Raw genomic sequence first — 17,483 nt, 5'->3', positions numbered from 1 at the left:
TTTAATTATTTTAGTTTATTTAAATAATGGCCATTATGTAATTCCTTTCCTCACACCTGTTTTCATTCATGTTTACAATACGTTGGTTTAATCAAGTGAAATTATTATCCATAAGTCAAAACTAAATTAGACTAATATATTAGAAAATAATATATTTTATAACGAAGTTGCAAACACTCTAACCATCATCACACATATGTGGATTTCACTTATTAAAAATGAGACTTAAAAAAGCTCATTAAAACAAAGCAGTTTATTTTGCCAGTAATTTGTTATCAAAATTTAAGCAAATAAGTATATAAATTAAGTTCATATATTTACCAATTCAGTTGTAAAAAGATTACAATAATATATGTGGTAAAACTATTTTTTTTTTAAAGATTCAAACCATTAAAATGAATACTGTCATAAGAAACAAGAGATTTTTGGTTTCATTCAAACTGCAGTCTTTCCACAAATCAATCCATTTCCAAGAACTGGCCACCAAAGCCTAAACAATGATTTGCCATCTGAAAAACAGCCTTTGATAGAACAGTCTTAAGTGTGACAAAAAAGCTTACTATTAAACAGTTTTACCTAACAAAGAAATAGTTGTTCTATTTGAATAAACCATTCTTCGAATATTATTGCAAGTGCATATACTGTATATGCCTCTCATGTAAAGAACCACATTAGATTCACCACAAACATAAAAAGCCTTATAACAATTTTTCCTACACAAAACAGTTGTCAACTAGCCAACTATCAAATAGCCATCTGCAAAATTTTCACTTTCATTAATATATAGAATTGCTATCCTTGCTTTCACATAAAAATAAGATCAGTAAAAACAGAATCATGCCAAAAAATAAATTCTACCTTCATTCAATATTGGCAACATATTCCTGTAATCTGCTCTCTCACCTTCAATCCACAAGACTACCAATTTAAACTACGAAAACTCCTGGTTCCAACGTTTTGGCCTGGTTCCACCACTGACCTCATATCAAAACAGAAAAAGATGTTTTATAATAGTCAAACAGCCAATCTTCCAACTACTGCATCAGACCCAAGATACAGTATAAGGTAGAAGGTTATTTTTCTCCGCATCCTCTATTTACCTCTATATCATTAATCATTTCCAGGCAAGCACTTTTACTTCTTATAAGTAAACTCTGACCAGAAAATTGAAGAATGTGGTCATAAAGGAGAGAGTGTTTTAAATTTAACATCACTGCCTCAAATCACTCATTCTTAGCTACAGCCGATGACTATAAGAAATAACGTAAACCATAAAAAACCACTATTTAATGTTTCAGCACTTTTTAAAAATCAATTTCCAACAAGGTAACAAGTGAATTATCAAAAAGCAAATATTTCAGCCACACTCTTATTCTATCATTAAAGAAATTATTTAAGCCCCCAACACCTCTTTCACTAAAAGATAATTATATTTGTTATTCTATAATTTCATTATCTTATTGTTACTGTGTTACTCTGTTTGGCAACTCCACTATATCTCCACAAACATACTTCATAAGAATTCCATTTCTTCACAGAAATAATAACCGTCTACCACAGTCAATTAAGATCAAACTACAATATTTTACTAATTAATCAAACTATAACAATCTCTGTACATCACACCAGCAATTTAATTATACCTTGTGCAAAAGATACAAATAAAAATCCACTAAGTACTTACCTACAGTTGGGAGGAGGGTCCAATGTAATCTCTGCAAGTTCCTTCTGAATTCTTTAAAATAAAGACAAAATTATGTTAAAATGTCTACACTCTCAAAAAAAAAAAATGTCTACACTCTCTTAATAGTTCACTAAAATGTTCTAATTGTTGTAAACATTTCCCATTTGTATTCTTTTTATTTTGAAATACTAATACTACAAAAAAATCATCATATACAATAACAACCAAGCCATAACTTCTGCCATGATTTTGGCAATGTGCCTACAAAGGGTAAAAAGATTGGCCATTATCAGTATATGCAGCCTGCAGAAACACTAAACTTCATCTAACTGGGATGCCTGGCTCAGTCAGTTAAGCGTCGAACTCTGGATTTTGGTTCAGATCATGATTTCAGGGTTGTGAGACTAAGCCTGGTTTTAAGCTCTGTGCTTACTGGGGAGTCTGCTTTTCTCTCTCTCTCTCTCCCTCTGCCCCTCCACACCACTCACCTGCTCTCTCTCTAAAATAAATAAATCTAAAAAAAAAAAAAAAAAAAAAGGCTTGAACCACTGATAATAGCCAAAATTTCTAATTTAAATTGGATACCTTTGCCACATTATTTATGGATCATTCCAACTTCTGATTTGCACTAGAACATCCCCCACATAAGATGGAAGGATGATAAGTAAGTTGAATCCAAGCATTCTGAATGATCAAATCAACTGGTAAAGAAAGAATTATCAGGATCTCATTCCAACACCTAAAACTGCTATCCAACTATAAATGGTATTCCTTCTTGAAGCCTGTGGGTTGGAGCAGATTGAGGCTTTCCAATCTGACACTATTCCTTTTGTAAGAACTATCCTAACAATATGTGGATAATCATCTGAATGTCACTTCATAAGCTTCATACAAAAAGGACTTTTTTAAAAACCTGCTTTTGTCCTCATGTGTTATTTTTCAACTTTGATTTTTTAACTGCACCTAACCCCTTATACAAAGGCTAATAGTGCTACATTGTTTTATAAGAATAAGCAATCTAACTATATCATTCATGCATTATTAAACATAGGCTTTGTTAAAGCAAACAAAAAAATTCTCAAAACCACGTCTCCATTGCTTTTTACTTTATTTTTATTTTTTAAAGACTTATTTATTCATAAGAGACACAGAGAGAGAGAGAGGCAGAGACAGAGGCAGAGGGAGAAGCAGGTTCCATGCAGGAAGCCTGATGTGGGATTCGATCCCCAGACTCTGGGACCGCGCCCTGAGCCAAAGGCAGACACTCAACGGCTGAGCCACCCAGGCGTCCCTCCTTTGCTTTTTAAATATGAGGATTTGCTAACTACATGCCTGCTATCTAGTAATTATTGTGATAGTAAATGGATGATAGTGACTAAAGTATCTTAAAAAATAAGAATATGAACAAAAACATTTACTCTCAATTTCATTCCACATCTTTTTCAACCCAACAAACCAAAATACAGAAATAGACATGACTCCTCCAAAAAAGATTGGCATCGATTTCCTAAAGGAATTGCATGCTACTAATAAAATGTTCACTTTCTAAGCCATGTGATTCAAGGTTGGGGAGGCATTATGATGCTGAGCAAGATATTAAAGTTCAAAGCCAAAAATAAAAAAAAAAAACTTTCATTTTAATTCTGCTCTGCCATTAATTGAGAGTTCTTGGATAAAAAGACTGTTCACACCTGCATTCTCTCTCAGCCTCAGTTTTCTGTCCTATAAAATGAAGAGGAGAAATTCCACGCTTTGTTTTATCTTTAAAACATGATTCCTTTTAATATGGATTCTATGATGTGTTCACATGCACATAAAGTATATACAGCCCAGGGGCTCCTGGGTAGTTCAGTCAGTTAAGTGTCGGACTCCTGGTTTCAGCTCAGCTCATGATCTCATGAGTTTTGGGATCCAGCCTTGTGTAAGGCTCCACACTCAGCAGGGAATCTGCTGGAAGATTCTCTCCCACTGCCCCTCCCCCCACTCATACATGGGTGCTCCCTCTCAAATAATAAATAAATCTTTTTTTTAAAAAACATTTACAGCCCATAAAGTTAGAAATCTCAAAAATCTGATATTGGTGAACACCCTTGATGGATTTCATACAAAAGCAAAAAACAGGCACTTCAAAACTAACCAAGTAAGTCCAGGTTAAAGATAACAAACTGAGCATACATGCATTCACCTCCCACTCCTTCACAAACCCAGCTGGGGCAGGCGGAAGGAGCAGGGAGGCAAAACACAGAAAAGGCAAAAAGGAATAAAGAGCAAACAGAAGGAAATGAGAAATTTCAGTGTATTTCTAGAAGACAAAGCAGACAGGTGTAAATTAAACGAGTTGACATGGCTAAGAGGGGACTGAGAAGGCTTAAGAATATAACAAAGACACATTATTTAAGGGAGGTGGGGGAAGAAAGACAATCACAAATCCCAGGAGAAAAACACCTGTGTAAGAAAACCACAGATCAAATACAAGGAAACTAAAATGCAAAACTATTTTAATCAAGTAATAAATGTTAAGAGGAAAAAAAAAAGATTTGCTCTATTTGGCCTAATGCTATGACTCAATGGGTATTCCAGAGATTATGACATTGGACTTGTTGGAAATCTAACTCTAGAATTGTTTGGTCTGGCAGTGAATATTTAGTTATAGTAAATGCTCCTGCAATTTATTAGTCTTTTACTTACAGACAACACACAGAAGATGCGTTGTAGTTGTAGGGACCCAGGCGTCCCTCTGTGGCGTTTAATTAGTCACCAGAAACATGAACAACATCCATAAACTGTTTTCAAATCAAGAGGACCAAAAGAATAGCCCGTTAAAAGAGAAAGCTAGGGACGCCTGGGTGGCTCAGCGGTTGAGCATCTGCCTTCGGCTCAGCGCATGATGCCGGAGTCCCAGGATCAAGTCCCACATCAGAGTCTCTGCACGGAGCCTGCTTCTCCCTCTGCCTGTGTCTCTGCCTCTCTCTGTGTCTCTCGTGAATAAATAAACAAAATCCTTTTTAAAAAAGTTAAAAATAAAAGAGCAAGCTTAAACTGTCGAAGAAAACTTTTCCGTAAAAGAATTGCTTTGGGATTTTCAAATAACTCCTTTTGCTCTATGCTTACAATGTCTCTTTTGATTTAAAAAATTGATAAATCAGGGCAGCCTGGGTGCTCAGCGGTTTAGCACCGCCTTCAGCCCAGGGCGTGATCCTGGAGACCAGGGGATCCAGTCCCACATCAGGCTCCCTGCATGGAGCCTGCTTCTCCCTCTGCCTGTCTCTCTGCCTCTCTCTCTCTCTCTCTCTCTCTCTCTCTGCCTCTCTCTCTCTGTGTGTGTGTCTCTCATGAGTAAATAAATAAAATCTTTTTTAAAAAAATGATAAATCAGGGGCACCTGGGTGGCTCAGCAGGCCAAGCGTCCCACTCCTGGTCTCAGCTCAGGTCCTAATCTCACAGTAATGAGTCTGTCCTTGTGTTGGGTTCCATGCTAGGCATGGAGCCTACTTTAAAAAAAAAAATTGATAAATCTTAATTTTCTGTCAAATAATTCTATAATGGAACTCAAACCCCTCCAGATGTCTATAATTCCAGATCTAATTATTCAGTACAAAAAGCAATTTACTGATAAATCTGACAACTCTAAGCAGTGAGTCAATATATTAAAATGTATTTTGTGCCACACCTAAGAATGGTTATATTTCTCTTGACAGGGAAGATTATACAAAGAATTGCTATTTAAACAGTTGCAAGATGTCCTGCTGCTTTCAATGACAGCAATTCAATTCTATCTCAAAAGTAGTGATCTTGGTATGTATTAAGTTTCTCAGTCTTGACATGTGGGGCAAGGAAGGTAGCTATCTCAGGCACTGTCCCTTAGGGTGAGGAAAAATGAAAAGGTATCAATAATTCACACTTACAGCATACCTTTCACATGATGATCTTAGTCTATTAAAAGTGAATTAAATAAATCTCACAGAATTCTCTAAGTATTACTCTTTTATCATTTCCCATTCAAAATATAAAGAAACTAAGGCTAATAATTGTACACTGAGGTAAGATGAAAGACAGGCAATTATCTTGTTAAGTCAAACAAACAGAAGACCTCCTCTCTCATCAGAAATTTTAAGACAAAATTATTTCTTTAGACAAGTCAACCAGACAACTGCCTAAATTCCCAATTTCCATCTAGTAATGCCACTTCTGTGATTATTATGATACAGAAGTCGGGAATTGCACATAGCTACTGAGAGAAGTCAGAAGCAAAATACAAACTAAATTTCAGTTTGTAAGAATATAACCTAATACCATAACTGTTCCAGGAATGCTAAGAGTACCATATGTGACTGTCATTTGCTAAAAAGAATGGAGTGTGGGGAGGAAAGAAAAATAACAATCATGATTCATTTAGACTTAATTGAAGAGTATGACACCAAAATTATACAAAATAGAGAAGATATGAAGCACTCATTTTAACATCAACATACTGGATTAATGGTTCAGAAAAATGAAGCAGTATGTAAGTACCGACAGGTTAAAACACACACACACACACACACACACACACACACACACTTCAGGTTAAAGAAATTCAGTAACTCAGGTCCAAGTAGAACATGAATATTTGGGACATGGGAATTCACAAAGGTATTTTCTTAACAGTTATTAAAAAAAAAAAAAAAAAAAACTTCATCCCACCAAAATGACTTTCTATATATTACTCTATGGACTGTATTCTTTGGTCACCTGAGAACTCCTATTCTAACCAACTGAATCAACTGCTCAAAACCTTTGAAAATGGAATTATTCTCAGGAAGAAAAACATCACACCATTAATTGCTAAATTTTTTAAATTTCAAAGTAGTATCTGAACTAACCTAGAAAAGAGAGTAATTGCAAATAATAAGCCTAAAGTTTAATTCTGAATGGTGATACACACCATATTATCTGTGATTTTTAAGATACCTTCAATTAAACGATTTTGCACATCAACTGTAAGATGCATCCTGATTTCAGAAACATTAAAAAGTTTTTACATGCAAATTTAAAATCAAGAAGATTAAGTAAGTACAAAAGATTATCTATAAAGAGTACTACTTCATTCTTACGTAGAAAACTAGAGCCAATATGATAAGTTTATACTGGAATCCACGCTTCAACCTAACAAAAATTTATTCTAAAACCAAATAGCATTCCTAAAACACTATATTATGCACAGTACAATCACAAGGTCTACTCCAAAGTTAATTTGGAATAAACGTGATTTAAAATTCACATTTAACAGATGTGTCAACACTTGAAAACAGTACAGTGAATTCAATGACAACATCAAAATAGTTATTGAACTGACTAGTCAATTTAATAAAATCATCAAAATTTGTCACTGCTAGACACAGTCTAACTACATATTTGCGAATATAACAAGAGTGATATAAACAATATCAAGAGAATGCTAAGAGCATGGCAATGTTTTAAGAAACAAATTCTTACCACGGAACAAAAACTGATCAAAAATGTAACTATAATCTTCCTCTTAACTCAAAATAGATGAAATTACTTTATACCATTGTTTACAAAATATAATACCCACTTAAATGTTTCCTGTTTACCCTACACCACTTTTCCATAAATACTTGAAAACTCGGGATTTTTTTTTTTAAGAAAACATGTTTCTATACAATATCATTAGTTCTTCAATTATAGCATATTTCTCTATTTTTCTTAAGTTTTATTTATTTATTTGAGAGAGAGAGAGAAGGCAAGAGCAAGAGAGAACAAGTACAAGTAGGGGTATGGGGCAGGAGGAGAGGGAAAAGCAGATTCCTTGCTGAGCAGGGAGCCTGAAGCTGGCTTGATCCCAGGACCCCAGGATCAGGAAGCTGAAGGCAGATGTTCAACCTACTGAACCACCCAGGTTGCCCCAATGATAGCACATTTCATGCAACTGAGCACCTATGCTCAAAGTGCTTTTCTTGAGTTACTATAAAATGGACATATAAGGATCCCTGGGTGGCGCAGCGGTTTGGCGCCTGCCTTTGGCCCAGGGCGCGATCCTGGAGACCCAGGATCGAATCCCACGTCGGGCTCCCGGTGCATGGAGCCTGCTTCTCCCTCTGCCTGTGTCTCTGCCTCTCTCTCTCTCTCTCTCTCTGTGTGTGACTGTCATAAATCAATAAAAAATTTTTTAAAAAAAAAGGACATATAATCACAGCATCTGATTATTTCTAATTTAACAACAGCACTATGTCCTCAAAGGTTAACCATGTATCTCATTTTCCTAAAGTCTATCAAGTGAACTTGGAAAATATCTACAAGATTAACTGGCAAAAGTCTATAAATGACAGAATCAGTGTATGAGACCTTACCAAATACCAAATAAATGCTTTATCACATTTAGTCCTCAGTCCTATGAAAATAGTACTATTATTATCTCCACTTTACAGAAAAGGAAACCCGGGGTTAGAAATGTTAAATTACGTATCTAAGATCACAGGGCTACTAAATGCCAGAACCTATAATCAAACTGAGACCTCACCTCTACAGTCCAAACTCGGCACTGTTTCCGATAAACTATCTCTTATAAAATGACACTATATGGAAATGACTACTCATCTGAATAAAAACCAATTAACAATAATAAATCAGAATTCTATTTTGAAACTACTTCTAACTTTGAATTTTCTGATTAGTACTGGGATCTTAATATCCATGGAAGATCCAAAGCAACCAATAAGTAAAGACTGTAATCCTCCAATGGTAGGCACTGTAAGATAGAATGATGAATTTAAAAGATGTGGGTGTCTGCCCTCATTAATCTCAATTATTTTCTGTTGTTAGAACTTAAGTAAAGATGAAAAAAATAAAATAACTTCATTATCAACTCAACTGGGGGAAAGGAAGAGTGAAGAATTAAGCTTTTACTCAAAAAAAAAAATTAGCAGAGAAGCATTATTTTCATACTTAAAACACAGGGTAAATGAGTAAGTCACTTCAGATACTGTCACCCAAAAACCACCTGGAGACCTTCTAGAGGAAGGTAATGAATCACAATTTTAAAATCACAGATTCAGGAGCACCTGGGTGGTTCACTTGGTAAGTGCCCTCAGTTCAGGTCATGATCTCCGCGTCCTAGGATTCAGCTCCACATCAGGCTCCTTGCTCAGCAGCAAATCTACTTCTCCCTCTCCCGCTTTTTCTGTCCTTCCCTCTAGCTCATTCTCTCTCTCTCTCTCTCACAAATAAATAAAATCTTAAAAAAAAAAAAAAATCACAGATTCACAAGAATGAATCTGTCAGTGAAGGGATTCCCTCCGCAAAGAAGCAATTCAGACAATACTTCTACTTTCACCAATGCAATAATACCGACTTCTATTATGTGCCAATAGGGCACTATCTTGGATTCTTTACACACACACACTATCTCAAAACTACATCTTATCCCCTACTTAAAAGCGTGAAGAGGACTAGGTTTGAATATATAATCTATGCTTTGTTTTACACACTGTAGTAAAATGAGGTAAAAGATACATGTACTTGAAAAAAATCATGCAATCCTCACTTTCACACATGATACATATAATATCTCTCATAAGGGCAGCCTGGGTGGCTCAGCGGTTTAGCGCCGCCTTCAGCCCAGGGCATAATTCTGAAGACCCGGGATCTGATATGCACACAACTCCTTCAACAAAAATCAAGGATCAGCAACACACTTCTGGGAAGGGGACCATTACCCTAGTCCCCTGAATGGGTAGCGCACGACTCATTATCACTCCAACATCTCTCCCTAGAAGCTCATGTTTCACCTGGAGGCCAGAGAAGTTTCTTCCTGATGCTGTGTTTTGACTAGGCCAGAGGTAAACAAAGTCTACTAGACCATAATGGTTTTTGGTCTTCGGGAAAGGACCCCCTAATCCATACTACCCAATAAAACATAAAGCTATCATTCAACATTCAGACATTCCACTATGCATAATATTTACGGAATGCTTTCATTATACTTCCTATTTGATATTTTTTAAAAGGTATTAGAACAAAACAAGAACATTAAATCACAAAATCAGGAAAAACTGTAGTCATTTGATTTTTAAATCATTTTCCAAGAGATATTCTATGATTAAACAACCTTAAAGCAGATTTCTCTCAATATAAGCAATTAATGTAGCAATAATCGTTCAAATATCTACCTTCCAGAGATATTGTCTAGAGAAAAAAATCTGTATCAAGACAGACCCACTGCCTAATATAATGAAATCAAGATATATTTGTAGAATTCAGCATTTCTAACTTCACTAATAGAATAGAAAATACACATCATTCAACAACTATCTCAATAGAACCCTACTCATTATCCTGTATTACTGAGAAGAAAAATCCATGAATTACATGGTCCACATCCCAGAAAAATAATTAAATACAACAGAAAGAGCTTAAGACAGTAAATTAACACTAAAACTAAAAAGGTTATAATTGAGGTACCTTTTAGCACTCGTTGACAATTTAGCAGCTGTTTTGCTGGATATTTTTCCTTCCTTTTTCTTGGGCTGAACTTGTTCTCTTTCTGGTTCTTGCTGAACACTTTCACGTTGGTCTCCATCAGAACTTCCTCCACTAGTGCTTGGACTGTCATCAACTCTTTGTGCCTCAGTGGACATGTTAGATCCTGGATTAAAAATGAAAGATCATTTACTGAGTTGTGGGAGGACTACCTCTAGAATAGAAAAATGAGACTTCTAGTATAAGTAAAGCTAATATAAAATGAAGACAGTGGTCATTTACCAATCACCCTTGGGAGCTGCCAAAACTTTTCTCCCAAAATGTACTGAAAAAGAAAGTGAAAACACACAAAATATATACACAATATGTTTGGGCAGCCTGGGTGGCTCAGCGGTTTAGCACCGCCTTCAACCCAGGGCGTGATCCTAGAGACCTGGGATTGAGTGCCACATCAGGCTCCCTGCATGGAGCCTGCTTCTCTCTCTGCCTGTGTCTCTGCCTCTCTCTCTGTGTCTCTCATGAATAAATAAAATATTTTTTTTAAAATGTTCATAGCAACATTATTCATAAAGCCAAAAAGAAGAAACAACTCAAATGTTCACTAACTGATAAATGGGTAAGCCAAATGTGATACAGTCACACAATGGAATATTAATCAGCCATATAAAGGAATGAAGTACAATATGGGCATACTACATACAACACAGATGAACTTTGAAAACATGCTAAGTGAAAGAAGCCAGTCACAAAAGACAACAAATTGTATGATTCCATTTACATGAAATGTCCAAAACAGACAAATTCAAGGACAGAAAAGTCGATTAAGAAGTTACCAGGAACTAGGAATGATGGAGAAATGGGGAAGGACTGCTAATAGGTATGAAGTATCCTTTCCGGGGTGATGAAAATATTCTTAGAAAAGGGTGATGTGTACAATTCTAAATATTCTGAAAACTACAGCTAAAACCCTCCAAACTAGTCAATTTTTATCTTCTGATAACAGCAGAACACAAAAGAACACAGAGGCCCGCATGATTCTAAATAAAAACTGAACCACATGATGGTGTCAGCATTGATCGAGCAATATACCAAGCAACTGTGTTTCACAAGAAATGGAGACTATTGAGAGGCTGAAGGACTCCTTTTTATTTTTTTTTTCCTAGTCTTGGATAAAATATCCCTTACAGAGGCTTTCAAATTCCCTTTGCTCGGAGATCCCTGGGTGTCTCAGAGGTTCAGAACCTGCCTTTGGCCCAGGGTGTGATCCTGGAGTCCTGGGATCGAGTTCCACGTCAGGCTCCGGGCATGGAGCCTGCTTCTGCCTCTGCCTATGTCTCTGTCTCTGTCTCTATTATGAATAAATAAATAAAATCTTTAAAAAAAAAATCCCTTTGCTCTGAGTTCATGCTTCCCAAGCAGCTCTGATTATCAACTCAATTTCTTTAATACCTTGATACATAGTAGCTGCTATAAGCTGTATAGCAAATACAAACAATTCTAGTAAGAGAAAAGGGATATCCCCTCTCTACTGTCATTCCATCATAATCAATTTCTGAGTTTGATTTCTATAAATTTATCCCTTATGACCAAACTAGTTTAGAGTGCACGGACAAATTCAAAACCAAACTGACAAATCAACTGCCCAGCCTCTGAAGGGCCTTGCGCTCACTATGTTACTGCCACCTAATAACCACCTAATAATAAAAGATACCTCAAATAAAGCACTGTTTTTTATTACTATAGTCTAAATATATAGCTAGTTGATGATGAAAATTCATCATCACCGAAGATTTAACTTACAGCTTGCTCTAAATCAAAATGATTTCATAATACAAATCTTTAATGGACTGAAATTTTTATGGTAAGACAAACCAAAGAGCAATGTAAGAAATGAAAGAATCAGGAAGCACAGAGAGGTGAAGAGTCAACAGAAAATACTGAATGCCTTCAATAAGACATCACACAAACACACCACCACCACCCTTCTCAACTCCAAGGGCTCCCATCCCCCATGCCAAACAAAAAGAGGTCTGTACAAGCAGCTCTGAAACACACTGACAGAGAAATCTGACTGCTCTTGTACCTATTCTGTAAATGGAGAGCATCAGTCTCCACAGCTGTGACACCTTTTATGAGCACTAAAGTCACTTAATAGAATACTGAAATTTTATATCAGTATGTTTCACGTCTAGCTCTAACAGTCCTAACATCTTTCTAGCTTTTTTTATATTTTATTTCACTTTAATTCTTACCCTTGGATTTAACATTGATTTTTTTTTTCCAGCTTACTTCTTTCAGTTAAAATATATCAGAAGTTTAAAACCTAATAAGTATGTATATATAAGAGCACGTTAGAGCAGATGTGCATGGGAAGTGAGAAAGAGAACAATTCTCAGGGAAAGGTCCTTAGATATTGCAAAATGCTGCTGGCAATACTTCAAGAAATGTGAACTGAGTGAGAATTCATTTTATTTATCCTAAACCAGAAGCAATCCATTATATGACAAAAATATAGAAACCTAAATGAAATAAAATTCTTTTTTTTTACTGAACCTAGAGCTTTAGCTTAATAAAGTATGCCTGGAGTTTCAGTTATATATTACATTACACATAGTATATACATTTATATATACATACATTCGTACAGTTATATGTGTGTGTGTGTATACACACATTCTTCTTCATGTTTTTATTTATGTACCTTTGCATACTAACTATATGCTATGGGCATATAATTATTTGAAAGATTACTCAATGATTCAATCTGAGCCATAATCTGAAACACAAATTTCAAAAGTTGCTTCAGAACACCAGAAAATCAAAACTAGTCCCTCTAGAGAACTATTAAAAAATACTGTTATAAGGCACCTGGCTGACTCAATTCCTAAAGCAGCAACTCTTGATCTCAGGGTTGCAAGTTTGAGCCTCATGTTGGGTGTAGAGATTACTAATTAAAAGAAAAGGTTTAAAAATATCCAAGTAGGGAGAGTAAGTGCTAATAGATACAGACTTTCTTTTTGAGGAGCTGCTGATATTCTAAATTCGGCTAATTGTGATGGTTGCACATCCTTGTAGATATATACTAAGACCATTTAGTATACTATGTATGTTTAAAGGGTGAGTTTTGCAGTATGCGGATTATAGCTCCATAAAGAAGTTATTAAGAAATGGGTTTGGGTCTCTGTGTTTGGCTGACAGAGTTAAGAGAATCGACGAATCAAGAACTGAATGGAGAAGTACTGAATACGTGGATACTAAAAGACAACCAATAGAGGATAAGTATTAGATGAAAACCTCACCTGAAGAAAAATTCTTGAAGTGTAACATAAACATACAACAGTACAGAAATGGTGAGTGCTGGCCAATGAATTGTCATGTACTGAACACACATGTTTTACCAGCATCCAGGCCAAGAAACAGAGCATGGGCATCTCTCCTGTCACTACTCTAAACTCTTAATACCATCCATCCATGTCTTCACATCTTTGAACTTTATATAAATAAGTCGTTTGGCTTCAGTTTGGCTTCAGTTTGGCTCCTTGCTATAAAAGGATAAACTCATATAGAGTCATAATTTCTATAGTTTCACAATAAAGAAAAAAATTATTTCCACTTTGACCTCAGACACTTTATTTCATCCAAATCTTAATCTACAGGTGATAAATTCATCTAAGACCACTAATAACCTCTACAGAAACTTTTTAAAACAAAGTTTTCGTATTTTTTTCAAATATCAAGAGTAAGGCAAATTTCCAGATTTTGGTTTTTAAATGCCTAATTACAGAGAAAAGTTTTGGAAAAAATTTATTGCACCGCTTAGGTAGCAACTAATTTTTATGAAGAAAAAGCAATCTACAAGCATTTTAATTAGGTATAAGTATAAAATTGGTGTTTTCGTCTTTCTGAAGTACAAATGAAGAAAGTCATGAATTAAAACTCTAAAGTTATCCTCTAAATCAGCATTCTAAAATTATCTTTAAGATTAATTCCTAATAAGCGAATTTGATCAAATTACCTAACCTAGCAGGAAGATAAATTCCACAGTTATATAAACATAGGGATACTCTTCAATGATAATTTCAAAGCTAAGAAGACATTTAAACCTAGATTTTGATTTTGAACTCAAAGTAAAGCTTGGTTTCTAAACATAAAATAGGAAGACAGACTTTCCTCAATGTGTTATATTTAGAGTTTAGATACTGTTCCTTCTTCAACACACAAATTTAGCCTGCATTAGCTATGTATTCTATGTATTCTAACTATCAGCAATATAGTAAGTAAATGAAACTCACGTGTTCTATAAAAAATGAAATGATTTGGTTATAAATATAACTGATAATGTAAAAGCAACTATAGTCAGTTCATAAATTCAATTATTGTCCAGATAAGCCTTAAAACTGTATCTCATGGTAATGGTATAAAACTGCAAAAGCAAATGTTCATTTGGGCTTTTACAACAGGAAAATGCTTTAATTCCGTCATTTAATATCTTGTCTTCCTACTCACACTTCTAAACTTTTCCAAAATGTAAAATAAAACACAATTTTTAAGGAAAAGGTGCTATGTTCTGGGGGAGATAAAATGGGGTATGACCTTATATGAAAACACTCCATCATCAGCATCAACCCACATGCAAAACGGTAAAGAGTCAGAGCACCCAAATCGCTGAGACAATTATTTAAATTCCAAGGTCCAGAGTGAATTATCACATATTCAGAAACACACTTTTTAAAGAAACAGGGATTAAAAAAAAAAAAAAAAAAAAAAACACCAAGACGAGCTTAAAATCTTTCCAAACCGCTAGCTTATCTGAAGGTAAACCCTGGGACTTCCTTTTGTACTTTTAAATAAAAATATTTGAGTAGACTCTCAAGAATACACAATACAAAACGATGAATCTTTTAAACATGCAAATAGGTCTAACAGCCACCGAGCACAGGATGCTGTCTTTCTAAAGCGGCCTTAATTTCCTTAAGGGAAGATGGATTGGATATTTCTGGTTGGTCGTGGGAAAAAAAAAAAAAAAAGCCACAAGAAGCTACGCTTTATCTTCATTAGAAATGGTAAAGGGCAAAAGGATCAAAACATTATGAAAGAAGAGAGGGGGAGAAGTGGAGGGAGGAGGGCAGAGGGAATCCAGTTTCAAACCAGGCCAGTGGGGGCTGCAGAGAAGAGACCAGAGAAAAATGGGCTTCGGCTCCAAACTGTGACAAGCGCTAGGCTTCACAAAAGACCGCCACAACACACACTCCACACCAGGGCACACACACACACACCCCGCCGGGTCTTCTCCGGGAGGCCCACGCGGGTGCGGCGGCGGCGGGGGAGCCAGACCCGGCACTCGCCAGCAGAGACACCATGTGCAGCAATTATGCAATTAGGGAAAATAGCAAAAGATCAAGCCGGGCACTTTCCACCGTGACATTTATCCAGTACTTTTGCAAAGACTTAGTTCCAGGATGCGGCTGGGAGAGGAAAGGGGCTGGGAGGGTGGCGAGGGATGGGGAACCGAGAACGGAAGGGGGTAGAAGATGGGCAGGCAGGGCCGGCGGGGGGGGGGGGGAGTGGGGGAGGGAGAGGACTAGGAAGGGGGAGGGGTGGAAAGGGCGAGAAACCGGGGCAAGGAGGCTCGCGGGAGGGGGCGCGGGGAGCGGGGCACGCCGGGGAACGGAGGCGAGAACTAGAGCGCAAGCGGTAAGCAAAGCTCTGCGACGTGGAGGCGAGGCTGGGGGGGGGGACGCCCGCGAGAGGGGGGACGCCGGGGGGGGGGAGCACCGGCGAGGCCCGGGCGAGTACCTGAGGGAGGGGCGTCCGCGCAGGTCGCGGGCTCCAGCCCGAGCGCGCGGAGCGAGGGCTGCGGAGGCGAGGGGGGGAGGGGGCGCTGGGAGGCCCCGAGGACGGGGTGTCCCCGCAGACGGTCTAGTCACCACGCACCCGGCAGCCCGGCCACGCCTGTCCCCGCCGCGCTCGCGCCCGCCCGGACTCACCCTCAGCGCCGCTGCCGCCGCCCGCGGCCGTTCCAGCTCCGGCTCCCAAGGCTGCTGCCCGCGGCTGCCGCTGTGGCCGCCCCTGAGTCCTGGAAAGTGAAGCCACCGCCTCCGTGAGACGCCGCCGCCGCCGCCGCCGCCGCCGCCGCCGCCGCCCGGCCGTCCGCGCGCGCGCCCGCCAGTGCGCGTGCCCGCGCGCCCGCCCGCGAGAGACCGCGAGAGCGCGAGCCCCACGTCGGCCGTGCGGCGCCGCGCGCCTCCCTGCGCCCCAAGCCCGCTCCGCCCCGCCCCCTCCCGGCGCGTGGCCGCGAGGGGGCGGGGGCAGGAGGGCGCGCGCGCGGGGGGCGGGGGGCGGGGGGCGGGCCGCCCGGCCGGCCTGGCCAGGGGTGGGGGAGGCGGCGCGGGAAAGTAAAGTGACAGCTGAGTCCCGCGAGTGAGCGGCGGGCGGGCGGGGGCGGGGGCGGGGGCGGGGGCGAGGGCGAGGGCGAGGGCCGTCCCACGGGGAAGGACCGGCGGAGCCGGGCGAGGACAGGGAAACAGAGGCTGACGAGGCGACGTGAGGGGAAGGGACGCGGGGACCTTGACGGGAGCGCGCATTAAAGGGAAATGCTGGCTTGGGGGTGGGAGTCGCCCAAAGACGAGACTGGGTGCGGCTCCTGGCGCCCCTGCTCTGCAGCCCTGGGCTTCGCGCCTGCCGAGGACTCCGCGGAGCGCGCCTCGGGGACTGGCCCTGGGGACACGCTGGCCCGAACTCGACGCGCGGTGCCCGCATGCACCCGGGATGGGACACCTTCGCGCTAGCCTGGAAAGTTCGCAGACGCTGACCCCGACTCCCCTGCACTGCAACACCAAGATTCTTCTGCTTTTTTGGCTGCCCCTGGCCTGGAACTTGCGCGGGTAGCCAGGAGCTCCAGGCCATGTAGCCCCGGGGTATTGGGGAGAGGTGAAAGGAGGAGAAGCTACCGGGGCCGCCAGGACCTGCCTTAAAGCCCCACCAAAGGCAACGGGAACAGTGGCGATGCTGTGGGTGACATTACGTTCCCCTGTAATCTTCACCCCAAATAACCATTAAAACAAAACAAAACGGGGCAGCCCCGGTGGCCCAGCGGTTTGGCGCCCCTTCGGCCCAGGGCCTAATCCTGGAGGCCCCCGGATCGAGTCCCGCGTCGGGCTCCCCGCATGGAGCCTGCTTCTCCTTCTGCCTGTGTCTCTGCCCCCCACCCCCCACCCCCAGGAATAAATAAATAAACAAAACAAAACAAAACAAAAAACCTATGCCTGCTAAGCAAGCTCAGCTTCTCCAGAATTTCCCCCCACCTCCACCCTTAGCTCCT

The 17,483-nt window shown here is 39.6% G+C and overlaps 1 protein-coding gene and 1 long non-coding RNA gene across 12 annotated transcripts in view; one reads left to right on the top strand and one right to left on the bottom strand.

The window, feature by feature from the left end:
- The window catches only part of UBE2E2 (ubiquitin conjugating enzyme E2 E2), a 471,670-nt gene that overhangs the window by 353,570 nt on the left and 100,617 nt on the right, over positions 1-17,483 (bottom strand). For 4 of the 9 annotated variants that reach the window (XM_072792955.1, XM_072792951.1, XM_072792953.1 and 1 more), the window contains 2 exons: positions 10,145-10,328; positions 1,685-1,735 (listed from right to left, as the gene is read on the bottom strand). In XM_072792955.1, the coding sequence (XP_072649056.1) occupies positions 1,685-1,735; positions 10,145-10,320 (227 nt within the window). In that variant the 5' untranslated portion in view covers positions 10,321-10,328. Of the gene's footprint in view, positions 1-1,684; positions 1,736-10,144; positions 10,329-15,958; positions 16,085-16,149; positions 16,313-17,483 lie in introns of those variants that run through there. The other 5 variants (XR_012015007.1, XM_072792950.1, XM_072792957.1 and 2 more) reach the window with 4 other exon arrangements.
- LOC140614114 (uncharacterized) overlaps positions 15,815-17,483 on the top strand; it is a 79,123-nt gene continuing 77,454 nt past the window's right edge. For 2 of the 3 annotated variants that reach the window (XR_012015011.1, XR_012015009.1), the window contains exon 1: positions 15,816-15,856. This is a non-coding gene — a long non-coding RNA (uncharacterized lncRNA). Of the gene's footprint in view, positions 15,857-17,483 lie in introns of all 3 variants that reach the window. The other variant, XR_012015010.1, reaches the window with a different exon arrangement.

Source organism: Canis lupus, chromosome 22 (genome assembly GCF_048164855.1).
Source record: "Canis lupus baileyi chromosome 22, mCanLup2.hap1, whole genome shotgun sequence".
NCBI classification, from domain to species: domain Eukaryota; kingdom Metazoa; phylum Chordata; class Mammalia; order Carnivora; family Canidae; genus Canis; species Canis lupus.
Note: the sequence above shows the minus strand (reverse complement) of the source record. Positions and strands in the feature narration are given on the sequence as shown.